Source organism: Cryptomeria japonica, chromosome 9, assembly GCF_030272615.1.
Source record: "Cryptomeria japonica chromosome 9, Sugi_1.0, whole genome shotgun sequence".
NCBI lineage: Eukaryota > Viridiplantae > Streptophyta > Pinopsida > Cupressales > Cupressaceae > Cryptomeria > Cryptomeria japonica.
In genome coordinates this window covers 558,577,000-558,597,504 of record NC_081413.1, presented here as the reverse complement: position 1 = coordinate 558,597,504, position 20,505 = coordinate 558,577,000, and the positions used below count along the sequence as shown (strand labels likewise).

The 20,505-nt window shown below is 40.1% G+C and overlaps 1 protein-coding gene across 2 annotated transcripts in view; it reads left to right on the top strand.

Moving 5' to 3' along the window:
• The window catches only part of LOC131070775 (uncharacterized), a 130,896-nt gene that overhangs the window by 87,963 nt on the left and 22,428 nt on the right, over positions 1-20,505 (top strand). For both annotated transcript variants that reach the window (XM_058006422.2, XM_058006428.2), the window contains exon 15: positions 14,721-14,838. In XM_058006422.2, coding sequence (XP_057862405.1) covers positions 14,721-14,825 — 105 coding nt within the window. In that variant the 3' untranslated portion in view covers positions 14,826-14,838. The remainder of the gene's footprint in view (positions 1-14,720; positions 14,839-20,505) is intronic.

The following is a 20,505-nucleotide window of genomic DNA, read 5'->3' as shown; positions in this document are numbered from 1 at the left end:
TTTCCAACTTTTGTGGAGTTCTGCACGAGTTTTTTAGGGTTTCTCAGGAGGGAATTCTTCAGCTCTACTTATGGTTTCCTTCTGGGTTTTCCATGAACTCCAGGGTGGCATAACATGCATTTGATTCTTTGGTGAAATCAGAACTTACTATTTTTAGTAAGTTAGGGTTTGGTTGTTTGGTTGATGTAGTTCTATTGAGCTTTCCAAGCTCTTTCTTTGGGTACGAAGATTATGTTTGTTGGAGCAGTATTTCTTGACTTACTATTTTTAGTAAGTGGCTGTGTTGAGCATTTATATTTTTAGTAGTCTCGGACAGGGTCTTGACTCAGCACAGTTCAGTGGTCTTTATCTCACACCTTCATCCTTGATTTTGGTATTAATTAGTATTGGAGTTATAAGTTATTTAATTAAATATTAATTCCTTATCCTAAGGTTTGATATTTAATTATTTTTATTACTGATTAATTCTGTTACAGGGCAACTTAGGAAAAATATCTGTTTGCCAGCAATATTGTTATTTTCCCAAGTCAGTGGCATTAAAAAGGTGGTGTTGAGAAAAATAAAATATTTCATGTTTATATTATTTTATATCGCAAAGTTGTCACCTAGGAAAAAGTTCCAACTTTGCCTAGGGAGTTTGGGAAAATTAGCGCCATGTCTAGGGGAGGCTATGACATGAAATGAAATTGAATTTCAATGGTTTTGTGCGCCATTTGCATTTGAATTTCAGAGGGAAAAATCTATAAATACAGGTGCTTGGCCTCTCATTTGGTATCTTATGAAAATTGCATCGTTATGTTACCGGTTTGGCGACTGAAAATCTGAGCTTCGAAGTGTGGCTTCCTAGCTAAGTCTCAGTTTCGTATTTGGAAGATAGTACCTAGCTATGTCCTGGTATTTCTAGTGCTGTTTGTTAGGGGTAAATAACGTATGTTAGTAAGAATAATATTTATAAGTGTGTTATGTTTATGTTTATGTTTGTCACCGAGAGGTTCCCATCGGGTAGTTGGGAGTTGGTGACGGTTGGCAACTTGACCAACCGTCGGGTCTTTATATTGTTTGGTTGGAACTTCGGCAGGGGAGATTATGTATGGACAACTTTGGACACTGGAATAAAGATATAACTTTTTTGGTCTAATTATTATCATTGTCATTTATGTTGTGATGTACAATTGTTTTGTTACATGAATACTTGGTACGTGTGGGAAATACTGTGTTATCGGATTATTCACCAACCATACATTTAGGACTAAACATTTTGGCGCCGTTGCCTGAACGAACCTAGAGGTAACTATGGTGGCAGGCGGAAGCAATTAATGGGCCGGCCATTTAACCAACAATTAATTGTCGTGGACAGCAGCACGCACGAAGAGAGTACTGTGGAAGAGGACGAGAGGATCAGTTGACGACAAACTTGGTGGAGTTGTGTGACGTGTCGGTCACGTAGTATGTGCAGTGAGAGGCTCAGGAGAGAGCCGTCTCGAAAGACACTATACGTGGTGAACTCACCGTCAGCATCCTCGTCTTTGACCTACTCGGGAGTATTCCAAGGTTACTCGCTAGAAATTTGATGGCACTCCAAGACCGAAGGGAGGAAACGGCAAAGGAACTTTGGCGGCAACAAGTTCTCTAACGGTACGAGGAACGGAGTCGTAGGGAGGAAGAGGAGAGGGAGGCTAGTCGACGTCGTATCTCTGGCACTTGATGCCCCTACGGCTGAACAAGGAGAGACATACCACTACCACTGAAGGAGTAAACGAGGGAACTGTACGGAGATCTCTCTGCATAAAAGAACAGGCCGCCAGGATATGGCGACTAAGGGAGGTTGTCGACTCGAAGAGTCCGAAGAAACACAGCAGAAGTCGGAGTGAGAGTCGGAGTCGTAGTCGGGAGAGGCAAAAACCGTGTACGTGGAAGGAGTTGGCCGAGGTTGCTAGGAACCTGCCATTTACAGACATAGCAGAGGAAGATCTCGCCGACCAGGCCCCACACTCGACGTCAAGTGAAGAACACTCCAGAGCCGAATTGCAAAGCACCCAGTCGGAATTTTTTGAACAAGGAGAGGAGGCGGTATGAGACCTGCACGAGGAAATTGTCGCTATTTTTGAAGCAATGTTGTTTGGCATTAAAAATTTGTCCTTATCAGAGGGCATCAAAATAGGAGGGTCAGATCCGGAAACCCCGGGAAGGAGGGACTATAGTAGCGAAGGTGACCAAAACCCGGTTGACAGGGGCCCGACCAGACCAGGAGCGTACGGTACCTCCCGGACACGTAATACCTTCTCGACATATAGCCATTTCCAGGCACTGCATAAGACCATACAGAAAAGAATGATGGCACACATTTCGGAGAAGCAGAAACTCCCCAAATTCATGGGCGACGGGTTAGAGGACACCGTACGGCATTGCAAGACATGCGTCAGCGTCTGGGAAGCAAATGGTCAGGACAACTGGGACTACTGGTTGAAGGCATTCCTGGTGACTCTGCGAGGAATAGCTATTGACTGGTATATAGACCTCGATGCTCAGCATAAAATGTCCTGGAGCAATCTGAAGAAGGCCTTCGAGGAATAATTTAAACTCCTATGGGATGACAACGAAATTGTGGCAGAGATTTACAACACCAAACAAGGAAAAAATGAAAGTGTGTGCGCATATAACAAAACGATGAGGGAACTACTTAACAAAATGGAGAACCAACCAGCGGATGGCCTCAAGAAGCGGTGGTTCGTAGAAGGATTGGTACCATCCTTGAGAAGGACGATGAAAGTGATCCTTCCGCCATCATATGATGAAGCATACAACCGCGCCATGGATATTGAAAGTGAAAACAAGACATCCCGGGGGAAGCGACTGGCGAGCGACGGTGACAGCACGGACGAAGACAGCGATGGGGGTTCCAAAACCGTGCAAGCACTCCTGAAGGATATGATGAGGATTATGGAGGAGTTAAAAGTTGACAAAGAAAGTGGTAGGGAAGGAAAAAAACTATGGTGCACTGACTGCAAGATTGAAGGACACACTAAAGGAAGTTGTCCCTGCAAAGTTTTCTGTGACATCTGCCAAGTAATGGGACATTCCACTAAGGAATGCCCGTACAACTTGAAAGCACGGAGCACACAAGTGCTCTACACCCAACCTGACCAAGCGACACCGCCGGTGACACCTTCGAAGCCAAAAACAAACTCTGACGCCTCCCTTGGAGGGTACAGAAATAATTGGTAGGGTAACAATAGATCCAATAATAACACACCAAGGAGTAGAATTCAATACGATGCGAAGGGGCAACCCATGATTCAATGCAGGAAGTGCAACGAATGGGATCACTTTGCCCGAGAATGCCAAAACGGAGGTGATGCAGGAAGTTTGCTGTGCAGATGGTGTGGTCCAGGAAATCATGAGGACATAGATTGTCCAAAGCAAAAAGGTGTGAACATGCTGGACGTGGAAGGATCAGGAGAAGACCTATTGGCAATCACAAGGTTGCAAAACAAGAAAGCCATGTATCCTGATCCTCGCATAGAAAAAGAAAGGCTCCAAGAGGCAAGGGCGGATATCGAGCGGGCGATGGCTGGAGAGCGGAGGGCCTCGCACCTGGCTGTCGGTACACCAGTCCGGTCGGAACCGGAGAAAACTATCATCAAGCAGATGTTACAAACCACAATACCCGTACGGGTGTCTGACCTTCTGCAGACCATGCCACATTTAAGGATGGCTCTGATAAATGTAAACGGGGACAGTACCCTCGGTCAGGAACACCAAACGGTGGCGGAACCATGTAGTACGGACCCGGTGAAGGAATCTGGTACGGATGCCATGAATCCTATGCTACTCGTGGTGGGCGTTGGATGGAAATCGGCAATAGTAGAGATGGATATAATGGGACAAAAGCTTACAAACACCATTGTTGATGGTGGGTTCGGAGTCAACGTACTACTGGAGGAAACATGGCGAAGCCTCAGCAAGCCTACACTTTGGCCACCAACCTTCCACTTGGTCGGTGCGGATCAACACGGTATCAAACCCCTCGATACCCTCATGGCACAAAAGGTGGTAATTGGGACGCAACAATTCCTTCTGGATTTTGTAGTCATTCCACTCGAAAGGAAAGCGTACGACGCTCTTCTAGGAAGGGGGTGGCTGATCATGGCCAAAGCTAATCATAATTGGAAAAGGAATACGCTCTCAATTGGGAGTGACGGTCATAAGTATGTAATTGATCTAAGGAACCAGTTCGTTAGCGAAGAGCTCGCGTCATCAGACTCCGACTTAGAAGATTCAAAGAGATGAGAGTGGGTTCTGAAGGAGACAGAGGAGGGAAAGAACCCGACGAGGGAGGAGTGTTGGAACTGGACGGATGTTCCAAGGATGGAACTAGTTCACTGGTGGGGCTTTTTCATTGGCAAATGGAGAACTATGAGGTCTTCCACCCGGAGTGTCACATGCTTCAAATATGTGAGATAGGAGAATCAAGCGGCGGGATGGAAGAACAATCATTTCCCCCGGAGTGCGGTAGATACCAAGAGGGAATGGCACGGATGGACGACACGCCAACCCACTAGTTTGAACGGGATAAACCCATCAAGTACGAGGAAAGGGATGTGAAAAAATCAATCTAGGCAAGGACGAGGACCTGCAGGTGATACTCGTAGGGGATGACTGGAACCCCGTACTGGATAACTCGTACGGTGTACGCCAGTCTAGGGAGTGTTTGAGTTATCTGTACAACGTACGGTCGACAAAGAAGGGAGACTAGCATAGCCCGTACAGTGTACGACCTGCAAGGGGAGGAATACCGTACGATGGAACATTGCACCCACAGGAAACTAACTCATACTATCTTGTACGACTAGCAACGGATAAAGGAGAAAGACTGGGAGTGTTTGAGTTATCTGTATGACGTACGGTCGACAAAGAAGGGAGATTGGCATAGCCTGTACGGTGTACGACCTGCAAGGGGAGGAATACCGTACGACAGAACATTGCACCCACAGGAAACTAAGTCATACGATCTTGTACGACTAGCAATGGATAAAGGAGAAAGACTGTACGGTCAGAAAACAGACATATTGTACGTGCAGGATCCGTACAATCCCCTCTTTCGCGACATTCGTACACACAAGGAGCAGTTGTATGAAAAGTTTGAGGGTATCTATGCAGAGATTTGTGCCATCCATGTGGAGTTGAGTGAAGAGTTGGCACAGGTCGAAGAGGCCGTATGACTAGGGAGCGGAAGTGCACGAGTTAATCCGTACGGTGTAGAGGCAGTAGTTGGTCCAATGGTTCGTACCAGTATGGTAAACCAGACAATGGTAGAGGAGGCCACACCAGGGAAAAACGAGGTCGCCGTACAGGTAATTGGTACTAGTACAACATGTTGAGGTACTGGTACGACGAGCACTAGTACAGTACTAGCAGGTATTGGTATGGTTCCAACAGGAATTGGTATGTTTCCAGCAAGAACTGGTACGGTACTAGCATGTATTGGTACGCCAGGTGCTAGTACGATAGGTTCAGGTACTGGTACGACGATCACTGGTACCAGGTCGGAAGGACAACTTTTGGCAGAACGAATTCATGTTTTTTTCAAGCTGGAACACAAGACAATATACATGTACCATCATGCTATCAGCCTATTCCTGGACGCCATACGCCTGCAAGTACCACCAGAAATGTGGGGAACCTTCGAACCGCGCGGACGAGTGGAACCGAATAAACCTACCATGTACTACTATACTCACCTGGACACACTAGGTAACACCGCGCAGCCAGCCAAAAGGAGAAGAAAGTTGAGCACGTTCGTAGAGGTCGAAGATGCCAGCAGCGCAGAGGATTTTGAGGAGGCAGAAGAGATTGAGGAGTAGGAAAGTGGTGATGAGGGGTTTCATATGGCACCTCACATAGTTGCGAAGGATGAAGGGGAAGCAGAGTCGCAACAGTAGGAAGAGGAGGAAGAGGAGGATCAACACGGAAGGTTACTAGCACAATGGAAGAGTACGAGGGTAAAGTTCACACCTTCCAAATTACCTTCGACACACTTGGTACCATAGGAAGCACTTACGGTGGCCAACCCTGTGGGGGACGTACGACCGGTAGGGGTGTTGTTCCGAAAAATCAATGAAGGGGAACCACTAGCACAACGGTGGGTATCATTACCACAGAAACCAGTACTGGCGTCAGAAACCACGAAGGGTACCAGTACAGTAGACCAGACAGTGGCAAGGGAGGCCATACTAGGAAAAAACAGAATGGCCGAGCAAGGAATTGGTACGACATATCCAGATTTTGGTACGAAAGACATTGGTACGGTACCAGTAGGTACTTGTACAACATCAACAAGTATTGGTACAGTGTCAGTAGGTACTGGTATGGTTCCAACTGGTACTGGTACAACTTCAGCATGTACTGGTACGACTCCAACATGTACTGGTACGACTCCAATAGGTACTAATACAACATCAGCAGGTACTGGTACGTCTCCAACATGTACTGGTACATTTCCAACAAGTACTGGTACGACTCCAAATGGTACTAGTGCGATACCTGTAGGAACTGTTACAACAAGAATTGGTACGGTACTAGCAGGTACTGGTGCGGCTCCAACGGGTACTAGTACGGCTCCAGCAAGTACTGGTACAGTACCAACAGGTGCTGGTATGGTGCCAACATGTATTGGTACGACACAAACTGGAATGGTGCCAACAGGTATTGGTACGTCAGGAATTGGTACGGTGCCAACAAGAACTGGTACGGTGCCAGCAAAAACTGGTACTGTGCCAGCAGGAACCGATATTGTGCCAGTAGAAACCGGTACAGTACCAGCAAAAATCGGTACAGGTGACTTGGAGGCAAAAATCAGTATGGTACCAACAGAAACTGGTACGGGTGACTTGGAGGTGGTAGCAGCATTGGATACTCTGATAGACGAAGATATAGACGCCTCGCTGGATGGATGGCTAGGGCAGTTTGCACTTGCCCCACACCTCCCCCCCTCCCCTACATCGCATAACATGGCCATTAGGTCGAGCGTGACCCCAGATAGAGATATTACTGTCCCAGACCTGGACGAAGAGAGATCCGCTGATCGAGAGCAGCAGAACCCGAGAAGTGACAAGCAGAGCAATGGACCAGAGGGAGCACTCGTAGGGCCCCACATTACACCACTCGATCCGAATGATCTAGCAGGCTCACTCGGACGATTGCTATAGGAGCTACAGGGGCTCTCTGATGTTGCACGCAACATTTCTTTAGCTTACTGGACATATGGAGGCCGACAATTCAGCCGACGCAACACAACTGTGTCACTTCATGACCGAGGGGTGCACGAATGAGTTCACGCACCACTTTGAGCAGCAGGGGTGGCCAGACCATAGTACGTCGAAAATCATTCAAAACTGGACCCACAGGAACCTGGTAGGAGGCATAGGCACCTTGGGCACCACCTTCTGCAGCATGGAGAAGGCCTTCCGGGAGGTGTACTTACAAATGCGGCAGCACCAGGTGAAAAAAGAGGCTCAGCGGATGTACATAACAACACTAGAAAAGGAAGGTGAGAAGTAGACACAGTTAGCTACAATGGAGAGGAGCTTGAGGAAGGAGATGGAAATGAAGATGACTACCTATGAGGCCCATTGCATCATATAGGAGAAGGAGGCACAGGCATTAGCAGCCCAAGTGGCAGAGCTCACCTTACAGCTGGAACAGAAAGATAAAAAGCTACTGGAAGCTGCTCACATGGTAAAGAAAGCACGGGAACGGCAGCTACTAGCGGAAAAGAACCTGAAACTTCAAGCCGGACAACAACCTCCTCCTGCGGCCACTACAGGGACGCCTCCTCCTGCTTCTCGGTCTTAGCTATGTTTTATATAATTCAGTTTCTCTTGTCTGAGTCGTCTAGAAGACGACTACATTTTTTGGGGGGTCTAATGTTAGGGGTAAATAACGTATGTTAGTAAGAATAATATTTATAATTGTGTTATGTTTATGTTTGTCGCCGAGAGGTTCCCGTTGGGTAGTTGGGAGTTGGTGACGGTTGGCAACTTGACCAACCGTCGGGTCTTTATATTGTTTGGTTGGAACCTCGGCAGGGGAGATTATGTATGGACAACTCTGGACACTGGAATAAAGATATAACTTTTCTGGTCTAATTATTATCTGTCATTTATGTTGTGATGTACAATCATTCTATTACATGAATACTTGGTACGTGTGGGAAATATTGTGTTATCTGATTATTCACCAACCATACATTTAGGACTAAACACTGTTGGTGAGTGAGTTTTGCAGATTGTGGAGTGTTTAGTGTGGGATTGGAGTGTTTTCTGGTTGCCGGTCGCGGAGTTGCTGAAAATGTATTTTGCTCATACCTCTTGGCTAGGTGATTCTATCATTCTGGGTATCGACTCATTCATTCTTCCTGCTACTAGCGATTCATCCTGTAAGTTTTTAGCACCTTGCATTGAGTATAGAATTTAATAATGCAAATCAAAATTCTCTGGTTACGCGTTGGGTTTAGGAGGTGCATTGGGATGTGTGCCAAATAAATGAGTGTTTTGATAGCTCCCCTCGGGTTTTTTTTCATTGTTGCTGGTATAGTGTTGATTTAGAACTGTTTTGGGGTGAATTGGGTGAGTATCGAGAGAGATATGAGTGTTTTAGTGGGTTCATAGGCTGCTGGTTATGCATTTCCAGCCTACAGTTTTGATGTTAGTAGAGTTTTATATTTATTTTCTTGAATGTTCAGCATTACTCTTCTACTCTTGCTCTCTCTGTTATTGTAAGGTTAAGTAGTAGTACTACTAACAGGTTAAGTAGTAGTACTACCAACCATTCTGGCTTGTAAACTCACATCCCGCTGAAAAGTGGAAGAGGCTGGCTTGCAGCCTATATCAGTTAAGTTGTAATTTAGTCCTCTTGCTGCATAAGCGGTCGAGTGATGATTGGTTGTAATGGTCCTCCCGCTGCATAAGCGGTCGAGTTGAGTTTTTGTAATTCAGTCCTCTCGCTGAAATATCACGGTTGAGTGATTTGTGTTTGCTGTATGTTTCTCTTGGTTGGTTCACCACCAAGTTTCTTGCGTTCTTGTTGGATAAGCGGAAGGGGCTGGCTTGCCGCCCGGTATTGTATTCACGTTATCTTTTCAGCAGATTTGAGATCTAACGATCCCGTATGCTCTCACCTTCCCATATTGGGCACTTGGTGATCAAAAAGTGGAAGGGTTGCATTTTTCAGCAAGCTTTGAGTTTATGCTTTCTAACCTTAACGGGTTCTATGTTGATTGATGATTTTGATTGGTCTTAAAAAACAAAAATACAATAACCGAGATATTACATTAGAAGCGGGATGTGTGGGTAATGGTAGAAGTTTGTGGTTTGGACGGGGCCCAACTTGTGCATTATGGATTTTTAACACTCAGTTCTGGTACGTGTGGAGTGTGGGGAAGGTCGCAAAACATAATCAGTAGCTTAGGCACAACCAACGACGGAGTTAGGGCCCACAACATCATTGATAAATCAGGTTCTTTGTGTTACCTCTGAGTTGGAATATCGTCTACTTAGTTGGAGCTTTATTGTCTGAATAAACTGTGATGAACTTAAGGTATGAACTGAAATATTTTGAAGTTTGTAGCGTAGATAATTCAAGCTAGTTTAGTTGCATTTTCTTTAGCAATAAATTGTATGAACTTGTGTAAATATTTTGTAAGTATGGGAATGTAAGAAGTATGCTTGCAAAGCTATCATGACACAAAACACACTAGGTTCCTACATAACAATAGACTACTTCATTAAGAAATAAAAATCAGTACACAGGATGAATGCATGGCAACTGTTTAACTAAATTCCTCAAGACTGTTTGGAAAGAGATTGTAGCAAATAGGGGCAGCCTTTAACAAAGAAAAATTCATCTCCTAGGTAACAATGAAAAAAAGTAAGCATCAAGTAACATTAATGAAGATTTGAAATTGATGACTATTGTAGACGAAGACTTGTAGGCAAAGTTTGAAAAATTGAAATTGGAAAGTACTTAGCAAAGCAAATGATTTCATTGAGGGTTGAGGAGCAATACCCTAACTTTTTCCCTATTGCGATAGAGGGTGGTGTTGAGGGGCAAATACCTCGCCACCAAACCCAAATTAAGACCTTCAAAACCACACAAGCCTTCATGGTGTGCATCATTTTTATAATTTGTCAAGCAGAAGAAAACAATGCTTATAATGCAACATTCAAATTTTTTGGAGTGTTTAACCAATGTACACCATAAAGTGAATAATGCTCATGATCAACCACCTGAAGGTTGAGAATTTCGCACCCAATTGATCACTAAGCCTAGATATTATTGTAGGCACTTCAAAAGCATTTTGATCATGAAAATAGTGTTCAGTATCCCCAAGTTCAGGAATGCGCTTTCATCTAATTCACCAATCTTTATGAGGAATTTTGTTTTTTTGCCAAAGTCATAGTTTGAGGAAGAATCAACTATAATGTCTTCAATCAAACTCTCAGAACAACCCCAATTTTCTTCCAAGAAAAACCACATTCCAATAGGTTGTACGATGGATGATAGAGGTACAAACTGTATGGTTCAACATTTACCATGTCATACCAAGAATTTATTGGGATAATAACTAAGAGGTCATACCAAGAACCATACAACGTGCTTGTAAGGAGAGTAGCATTACAATGGGTGAAGGTGAGTTGTAGGATAGACAAGCATGTAGGGGTCCCATGATGTATGATAACAGAAAAAACCTTTAGTTTGAAAAATATGATTCAAGTTTTTGGTGTACCATGGAGATTAAACATTGGCACCATACAAGCTGAAAGATAGATGGTAGTAGTAATGTCCAAATTAAAGGGTGGTTGTATGACCTATAGGACAATGTAGGGTCATACAACCTATAGGGCAATGGATGATCCTACGACTTGCATAACAGTAGATGGTTGTACACTTGTAAAAGGAATCACACATTAGAAATGAGGGATTTTAGGCTGCCATAAAAAAGATTAAGGGCCAAGGTGAGGATGCTTCAATTTTGAGGACTCAATTTAATAAGTTCCCACATGGGCATGGTGATTTTTCTTTTGTGGAAGCTTCATATGATATACATGCAAAGAAAGAACCTACAGAGTGGTGGTGGAACCATGGAGGTGAGGCCCCTTAATTGCAATCATTTGCAACAAGATTTCTCTAAAAAGTAGCCAATACTTCATCTTGTGAGAGGAATTGGAGTACTTATGGTTTTATCTATTCACTAAAGAGGAATTGATTAGGGTCAACGAAAGCAAAGAACATAGTGTTGCATCCTCGGTGGATGAAGTGGTTGAAGCAGATGACCTTAGTGATTTACCCCCAGTTCTACTACCAGTAGAGGAACCTGAGCTTGAGAAATGATTATTTGTAGAGTATCATACTTGAGGACCTATAAATGGATGACATAGAAGTGTCAACAATAAATTTCAGATTTCTGATTTTTATTTTTTTTGGTATGCGTATAAATCTATTAAGCTATCAACATTTTTGAATTTCAATATTTTATATCAAATATTTAGTATTTTTTGACATTTGTGTGTTTAAAAAGTTATTATTAAACTTTATGAGTACTCTTGTTTTGAATGTTAAATGACATGATATTTTCAGTTTTAATGTTAGCAAGTTAATAAATTATGAAATTATATTAAAAAAATGGCATCTCCAAGTACCTCCATTTCTTTTTTTCAAAAATAGACTTATTAGTACTAGTACTAGTCTCTTGTACCAGTACTACTATCATTCTCTAGCAACCATGCTTATAAGTTTCTCTTCTATGGTTTTTTATGTTTCAAATTTTCAACATTTGTTTGTAGATATTTTGAACATATTCTTACTTCAATTAAACCTTTCTATATCAATGTTTTCAAAGTAGTAGCTATGCTGATTTGTATTGGATATCATACTTGTATCGATATTTGCATCCATTGATGCGGAGCTTAAATTATTTGTAATTAACAAAGTTTTTTAATAAAGGCGCTCATTGAAAACCCTAGTTGCAAGAAGGAAGTGAAATAAAAGTTGTTACAGTTGTCCACTATCACTATGCCTTGAGTCACCACATTTGATTTTTACATCCTGAAAATGGATGAATACCCTTGAAAAAAATTCGTGTTTGGTAGAAAGTTGGTTTTAAATTGAACTTGGACAAGTTTTGGTAAAAAAAAATTGCATTTTGTGAGTTATGCATAAAAAAATTGTTGTGAGTTTTTGGAAAACTTGACAATGAGTGTTTGGGCAAGTAAGTGGCCATTGTTTTTGATGCACAAATACTCACATTGTTCTTCATTTATGGGTAATCATATCATCTTCTATCATAACTGCTTGTTGTGCTTCTTTTAGTTCATCAATCTGATTGGAAATTATCATGAATGGAACCTTTGATAGATAGTACATTAATAAAATAATTTAACAGGATTTCTAGAGGTGGTTTCAAGGTAGTGTTGATTCTTCCTAGGTAGTTGAATTGTATGACAAATTCTCTCATAGGCTTGTTTTTTTCTTTTCATTTGATAGTTGGGTGAAGAAAATGTGAGTGTGTTCAATTGGTTTGAGTTGTGCCAAGAGGTTTATGCATAGGATCCTCCAATTGGTGATGGCACTAGTGGGAAGATGGTGGAATCATATTTTTGTGCTTTCAACCAATATCTCAACACAAAGTTGCATTGCGACATCTTTGTGCACCACCCCCAAAGTATATATGCTATGGTGAAAGTTGCAATGTGTTCATTAGGGTGTTGTATGTTGTCATCGTGAGCCTTATGGGAACTCCTTGCTCTTTGCAAGAGACAAGGGACCATTATTTTCTCTGCATGACATAGAAGGTGGTTATTGTTCTTTGTTTTAACTAGCAAGGTGTTGTTTATGCTTTAAGATTAAGTTGCTTTCATTTGTAAACTCTATAAAATCTTGCTTGCAAAACATGACTATCATTAGTTTGGTGCTTATATAAAAGGCAAGAATATAGGTGAATGGTCATTTCATTAATGTAAAACCCCAAGAAGATATTGTATGGTGTTATCAATATATCTTGTCTATAGTTTGGTTTTTAGGGTTAGTTTAGATTCGTGTTTAGGTTTTGTTCAGACCTTATGAAGCTTCCCCTCACAATTTGAAGAGTGTTTTCCTTTTATGTTGTCTTGCAAACGACAAATAAAAAGGCTATAATCTTTTTGGATTCACCACATATGTTGCAATGTGTTGGTGCGTGTTTAACTTCTTCCACATAGGATTAATGATGAAATGCATGGGAAACTTCCTTTGTACTATACATTTTCTTGAAGGCCTCCATGATGCCATTCACTTCCTATTGTCTTGTCATTAGTGGGGAAAATTCTACCCATGTTGTCCATAGTATCATTTGGAGTCACTGCATATGTGGCCATGTGTAAGGGGAAGTTTAATTGAATAGCATGCCATTGCCAAAGAGGAATTTCCGATGGCATCATTTTCCTCTTGTACCTATGCATTGAATATGTTCATAACTAGAGTGGAAGCTGAACCTAGAGCCTTTCTTTTCCTCATAGGCTTTGGCTCCCCATTCATAGAGTTTATACTTTAGGTCCTACTTATTCATTTGGGCAGTCCATTCATAACAAAAGATGAAATTATAGCTGTAGAAATAGAAAGGTGCTTGGAAGTTCTAGAGGAAGAGGTTTGTGCAGAGTGGAGAACAATAATACACGAGAAAATGGATGAGAAATTTAACAAAACAATCAAAAGAAAAAGATTTTGCCTCTTCTACCACTTGTTATCATCGACAAGCAAGGTAGCATCGTAGAGGGTGAAGTTCAAACAAAAACCCAATTGCATTTTTTTTTATCAAACTTGTTTTTTTTTGGATAGTGCAACACAATCACATTATAGTGTGATCATGTTATGGCTAGGGTGTTATTTTTCCATAACATGATTGCATATTTCCATAGTGCAAGCAAACTCCTTCAAACATGTTTTTGGTTACATTTTGGCTCCCATCTACATAGCATGCACCATAGAAAAAATATAGTGAGCGTTGACAATTATAATAGTGACAAAGTTCAAGGTGATTAATATGTAGTTGAATGGAAATTCGGTGCCAACATACTAAATTGCACAAATATAATGTGTTATAAAATCAGTGAACCATGAAAGGAAAATGAATCCAATGAACATACGTAATATATAATGCATTGTTAATTAAGGCTTTATTCAAAATGAGAGTTACTTAGGGAGGTGACAATAATTACGAAGAGATGTTTTCCTACGAAACAGCTAGGCACTCTTTTTGGGTGAAGCACTTCATTGTATACAACTACATACATCAAGCAATTAAATCATTGAAATTGGAAGACGATAAATGTGGATAAATCAGCTTGGCATATAAGAACAAGTGAATTTGCCATTTGGCAATATATCTGAATTTGGATTAGAATTTTATTTACAAATGTGATTTTATTGGTATTGTATCCAGTATTTGTTCTATTTCAAAATTTTCATAAGAATTGATGCATTAAAGCTAATCAAAACCCATAATTTCAGATATGAACCATTTACATTTTATTATCCTTGTTTGAAATCATGTTGTTATTTATAAATTGTGTGTTGCTGTCAACACAAACTTGTGCTTACTGTGGTTATTCTCATTTTCTAATTCAAATTGCATATGATGTGGTTTTTAGTGAGAGGATATTTAATTAATCTTAAAATGCTTGCAGGATTCTCTTGGAAGAGTTTATTGTCAGTCTCTGAGGCGTGCAAATGAAATTATTGGAACAACCACAGAAGAGATGGTAGGAAAAGCAACAAAGGGTCAGTCTTAAAATGTTTTAATAGGTAAGCTCACTTTTCCATATTCCATGCGGTTAGTGGGCACTATTTCTTTCTTTGACAAAAGGAATTGTTTTAATTGTTTGATGGATTTTGTATATTTTCATTTCGACATGCTTTATATTATTTTCAAGAAAACTTTTCTTGCGAACTCTTGATTTGTTTTGAGGAATGCATCTCATGTAACATCAAGAATGTAAGACATAAAAGCTCAACAATAAGATTCATGAAAGTCACACCTTATTAAGGCCAGATAAAATAGCATTTGAGTCTGAACTCCAAGAAGTAGAAACTCAACATCCTTGTCAGAGCAAATCAACATAGCATTGATAGAATAGCTGAAGTCCTGCTTGAGAAATTTAACAACCCTATGCTGAACAAAGAACTGACCTCATGAAAAATAGCCTTACATCTTGTCTTTAACAAAATATGAGTGGTGGATACTGAATTCTATGCTAAATAGTTATGCAATTATCCATGATCATGTAAGCATTTCCTCAGGGTGGACAACAAGTGAGAGGTGTAGTGAATTGATATTAATGTTCAGCATGTAACCAAGCTGAAAAATTCCTTACAGAATTGACCTCTGGAAGACTAGTTCAATTGATTGTTTTCTCTCACAGACTGGACAAAGAATCTTGCAGATCAACCTCATCAATTTTCTGTTTAACTGTGAAACATCTAACATCACACTTCAGGATCACTGAACCCCCATTGTTTGTTCAATAGTGCAACAAAAGTTGAAGAGTGCCTTAATCATATAAGTCTTTTATTACAATTATAAAAGTATTGCCGTTGCTCCACCTCCATCATGGTAGAATTTGGGTATCACACCATATTCTATAGATTATCATTACACTAGATGAAATAAATAACTAGTTGAGTTGTTTAGTTAGTGAGATGGGATTAAACAATTATTTTTGTTCAGCCCTATTTGTTCAAGATTGTTAGGAATCAGTCTATCTTAGGTAGTTGTTCATGCAGAATAGGTTTGGTTTAGTGGGCTTGCTTACTAAATTAGAGGATCAGTGTAATGTCCCCATTTAATCCTTAAACCAAGTCATTATTATGCAGCGACTGTTTAGAAAAAGCAATGCTTACTATTAAGAAACCAAAACTAATATGCATGATAGCAATTAGTCTGTATCTGTTAGAGAGATCTCCAATGCAGGGAACTATAAGAATCTGTATCATTCATGATGCTGGGCAAGTCAAGATAATAGACTTCGATATACAGGCTTAAGTATACAGAATTTATTGATCAGCAATCAAAGAGCCCTTTGTCAATGCAGCAATTGATTATGTGATGTCCCCATCTAAACCTAATAATGCCCAATCTAAATAGAATTTAATAATAAATAATAATATAATTATAATATAAAATATATATAATCAAATAAATTTTACAATATTATTATTGACAAAATAATAATATAAATATTATAATAATACATTATTGCAAAAATAATAAATACTACAACCACTAATCAGATCTGAAATAAAGTATTAATATTCAGTACAGTGTACATCCTGGACCCACCAGCTTGAAAACAATACTTTAGATTGTTAATTGTTCACCACCGAATTATATTATGGAACATCAAAGATAATTTTTCATAAGTCCCTGCCTTCAGCAAACAACAAATCAGGGGATGTCAGAATGTCAGAATGGTGTCAGTTTTGGTCCCACAAAACTACATCCAACAATAACATGTTACGTCAGATTTAGGAATGATGAGGTGGCAATGAGCATCTTAAACTCACCGATTTATTTACTTTAATCGCTTCCTTCCTTAGAGGAAATAATATGGTACCAAAGTCTTAAAATTCCACGTCAGGCTGCAATCCTATGCCTACTTAAGGAAGTGATGAAGTAGTGTCTATTAATAATAAACACAAATAGGATAATGAGCAGCGATGTAGATGAATAAATAAAAGAATAACGAAACAACGATTATTTTGGGAAATTAATAATAATGAAATGGTGCTATCCTTTGTAATGTTAAGGATGCGATTATAAAGAGAATCCGATTAGGAATACAAGTCAGTCAATAACTAAATGGTGCGAATATCAGCAAGAGGTATGAGACATCTCATCATCTCTAATGCAAGGTATAAGAAGGCAGTATTATTAAGAGACAAGGGACGTGTCTCTTAAGTCACCATTCCCATTGTATATGAAGACAATCCCGATCATTTCCAAAGGCATCGAAATAGTAATTTATTTTTCTTTATATCCAGATGGGATAAGCTCTGCTGAGCGCTTTTGCCTTAGGCATTTACAGGTTGCATAGTTCGAAGTATTATTTAGAAACGACACCACACACATTGCATATTTTCCAAATAGCAATCAGAAACAACAATCTCTCGCTTCACTGTTAGTGATTGAGGTTATTACTGGAATAGTTACATTGCTAAATCAGACATAGCAATTTTCTTGAATTTCAGTCTTATTAACGAACAATCATAATATCAGACCCTCTTTGACAGAGAATTCAGATCAGTATTAATCCCACTATGCCTATTAAAATATACATATATGTTCAAATGTCAAACCATTACTAAAATAATTATTTCTTTAAGTGAACTGAAAGTCAATTTTCTGTATTTGCAAACTTTAGTATTGCCCAATCTAGGAATATCAATAAGGGGACATTACAGATTAGTTTGTCAGAGATTAAGGAGTAAGTCCGATCCGTTAGGCGATGAATGATATGGTTCGATATGTTTACAAAACAATCCTTAATTAATGTATAAACGGCAATGGCAATGTATAATTTGCAGTGAAACTTGTAAAGAGGAAGACATGATCCCCTAAAAAGACAAGTCAGCAATTCAAAACAAAAGGTGTTAATTAAAGGTGCGATCTTAATAATCATTCTATGTGATGCGATTGTGTTGACTAAAGGATGCACCAAATTGTGTGACTTGTGATAGAGACTAGCAACTCTCAAAAGCTGTGATTTGTTTAATGTTTCTTTTCATAATAAGCGGTTTAGAGAACGAAGTGAAGAAATGCGATTATGATTTGAAAGCAAATAATGCCAATTAAAGGAAAATCACAAATCAATGTTCTCTTTGCATTGAAATGTCACAACCTTTCTGTGAAGGGTTATATGAAAGATATAAAAAGAAAGATGAAAATCATTTTGTAGGGTCTGATGTCCCCTTCTAGCTAGAGACATCACTCTAGCTTGTGATTAGCCTATCAAAGACCCTCGTAGGCTAGTAGGATTGGATAGAGGGTCACCTTGGCGTGGAGATCTCCCGGTGACAGAGCAGAGTACACTTCTGGGTTGCCAGAGTTTGTTTATGATGAGTTTTGCTTGGCCAGGCTATTTTTAGCAGTTGGAGATGGACCCCAGCTATTTTTAGCAGACATCATGGTCATATGGGTGGTCAACTAGTGAGCTCCAGTTTCAGACGGCATAGCTAAATTCAAAATATTCGTGGAGTTAGACAAGTTTGAATGACTTAGCATTTATTATTAAGTGATTTAATAATAAAGTTATAAAGTGACTTTATATTATAATCACTTAACTTGAGGGTCAACTCATCATTAGACGGGGCCATGTTTTTAATTAAATTATCTGAGCCAGACTATTGAAATATTAAAATTAAATGCCCATTTAATGATTAAAATCGTTTTGACACCCAAAGTGAAATTAAATGAAATTACAAGCAAAATTGTAATTAAGAGGATTAGGGTACGACTTGCAAAAAAGGATATATAGCGTTGAGTTTGGAAAGAAGAGGATGGCTATTTTATTTTGACATTGTGAAATTGAAAGGGTTTTGCTTTGGAGACTAGGGTTTTCAGCCACCATTGGAGGACGTAGTTGCTTCAATGTTCACCATCTGAGCTGATGAAATATTCAGTGATATTTGGTTTCATGAAGACTTCATTCAGAGGTCTTATTTGCATCTAATTGCGCAGAATTGAAGAATAAATTCACGAGAAATTATTGCAGATTTATTGAAGAAATTTTGGTGATTAACAAGTACGGTACGGATTGCTACAGTGCCGCGTGAATAGTGCCGCCGTACGGGCTGCCACAGTACCGCGTGAACAGTAATTTTTTTCAAAAAATTAAAATTTGCAGTTTGTAGATTTTTCAACTACTGGGATAGCAAAAATCAGGTTTTTTATCTTACATTGTAATGAATTTGTTTTCCAGGCATATTGGCCATAAAACAGAACAACATTCCCTTGATAGTCTCGTAAATTAATTCCAGCAGTAATATTATTGTTTCAGTATTATTTTAAGCATAGGAGTTTATTTCAGTATTGTATCATTGCTCATTATTACCAAAAAAAAAAAACACAAAAAAATCCATAAACATTCAAAAACCAAAACAAATTCAAATCTACTGCATTCAAAAGAAACAGTCAGCAGAGGAGAGCCAAGTTGGGTTCTTACATTGGTATCAGAGCTAAATCCTGCCATCCTGAGGGTTTAGCAATCACATGCAGCCGCCTGAGGTTGGCTCTCACAGATATTACACTCGCAGGCGAGCTTTGTTTGACAGGGAACAAGAATTTGACAGGCAAGGGGGTAGCCCACCCAGAGGCGATAGGAATGAGGAGCAAGAAACAAGGGAATTTTTCAGAGCAATGGCTATAGAACAACAGCAAATGGCTCAGGCCTTGCAGGCACTCACCACCATGATTGAGCGCATGAACCCACAAGACAGACAGAATCAGGAGCAAGGGGATAACAGGAGTGCAGTGGGGTCACCTAGAGCTCATAGGACTCATTCCAGGACAGCAGACAGGCCTACACGTCCTACCTTCATTAGAGATGAGCCTGAGGTAGCACCTACAGGAGAACCAGGAGAGAAGATGTTCGCAGATATCCTCATGGCTGCGAATGACGAATGGGATTTATTAACTCCACAGGTGCGAGAGAGGATGACATTCGATAGGTTTGTTAATCAGAGGAGAGAGCATTACAGGTCACTCAGACAGGATAGGAGGCCTAGAGGTCAAAATAGTGAGCTAAATAGGGTTACAGGCAAGCTTACTATGCCTACATTTGATGGGAGTGGTAAGATGACAGCTCAAGCTTGGATTCATAAGCTTGACACATTTTTTGGCACTGAGGCCAATGACAGAGATTGAAGCTATCAAATACGCCACTTTGCATTTGGAGGGAGTAGCACATGATTGGTGGTACCATGGTATGGTAACACTTCAGCATAATTAGGTGACAGAGTACCAGGACTTCCTGGATAGGTTGTTTGAAAGATTTGACAAGAAAGATCCAGAGGTTTACTTCCGGGACTTAGCACAGCTAAAACAAACAGGCAACTTGGAGTATTTCGTTGGTGAATTTCAGCGGTTGGCAGTCATGGTGCCAAACATTTTAGAGTGTAGATTGATAGTTCTTTTCATTGAGGGCCTATCCGAACCACTGAGAGGTTGGATAAAGGCATTTGATCCTATTTCTTTACAGGAAGCTATGAAAAAGGCAAGAAGTATGGAACATGCAGTCCCAACAAACAAATTTCAGTCCAAAGGAGCATCTTCTAGTAAGGATAACAAACCATTTTATAAAAAACCAGAGAGGACTGATTTTAAAAATGATTCTAAAGATAAAACTCCAGCGCCTTTTGACAGGGAAACATTAAATGATTTGAGGAAGAAAAAATTATGTTTCTACTGTAAAGGAC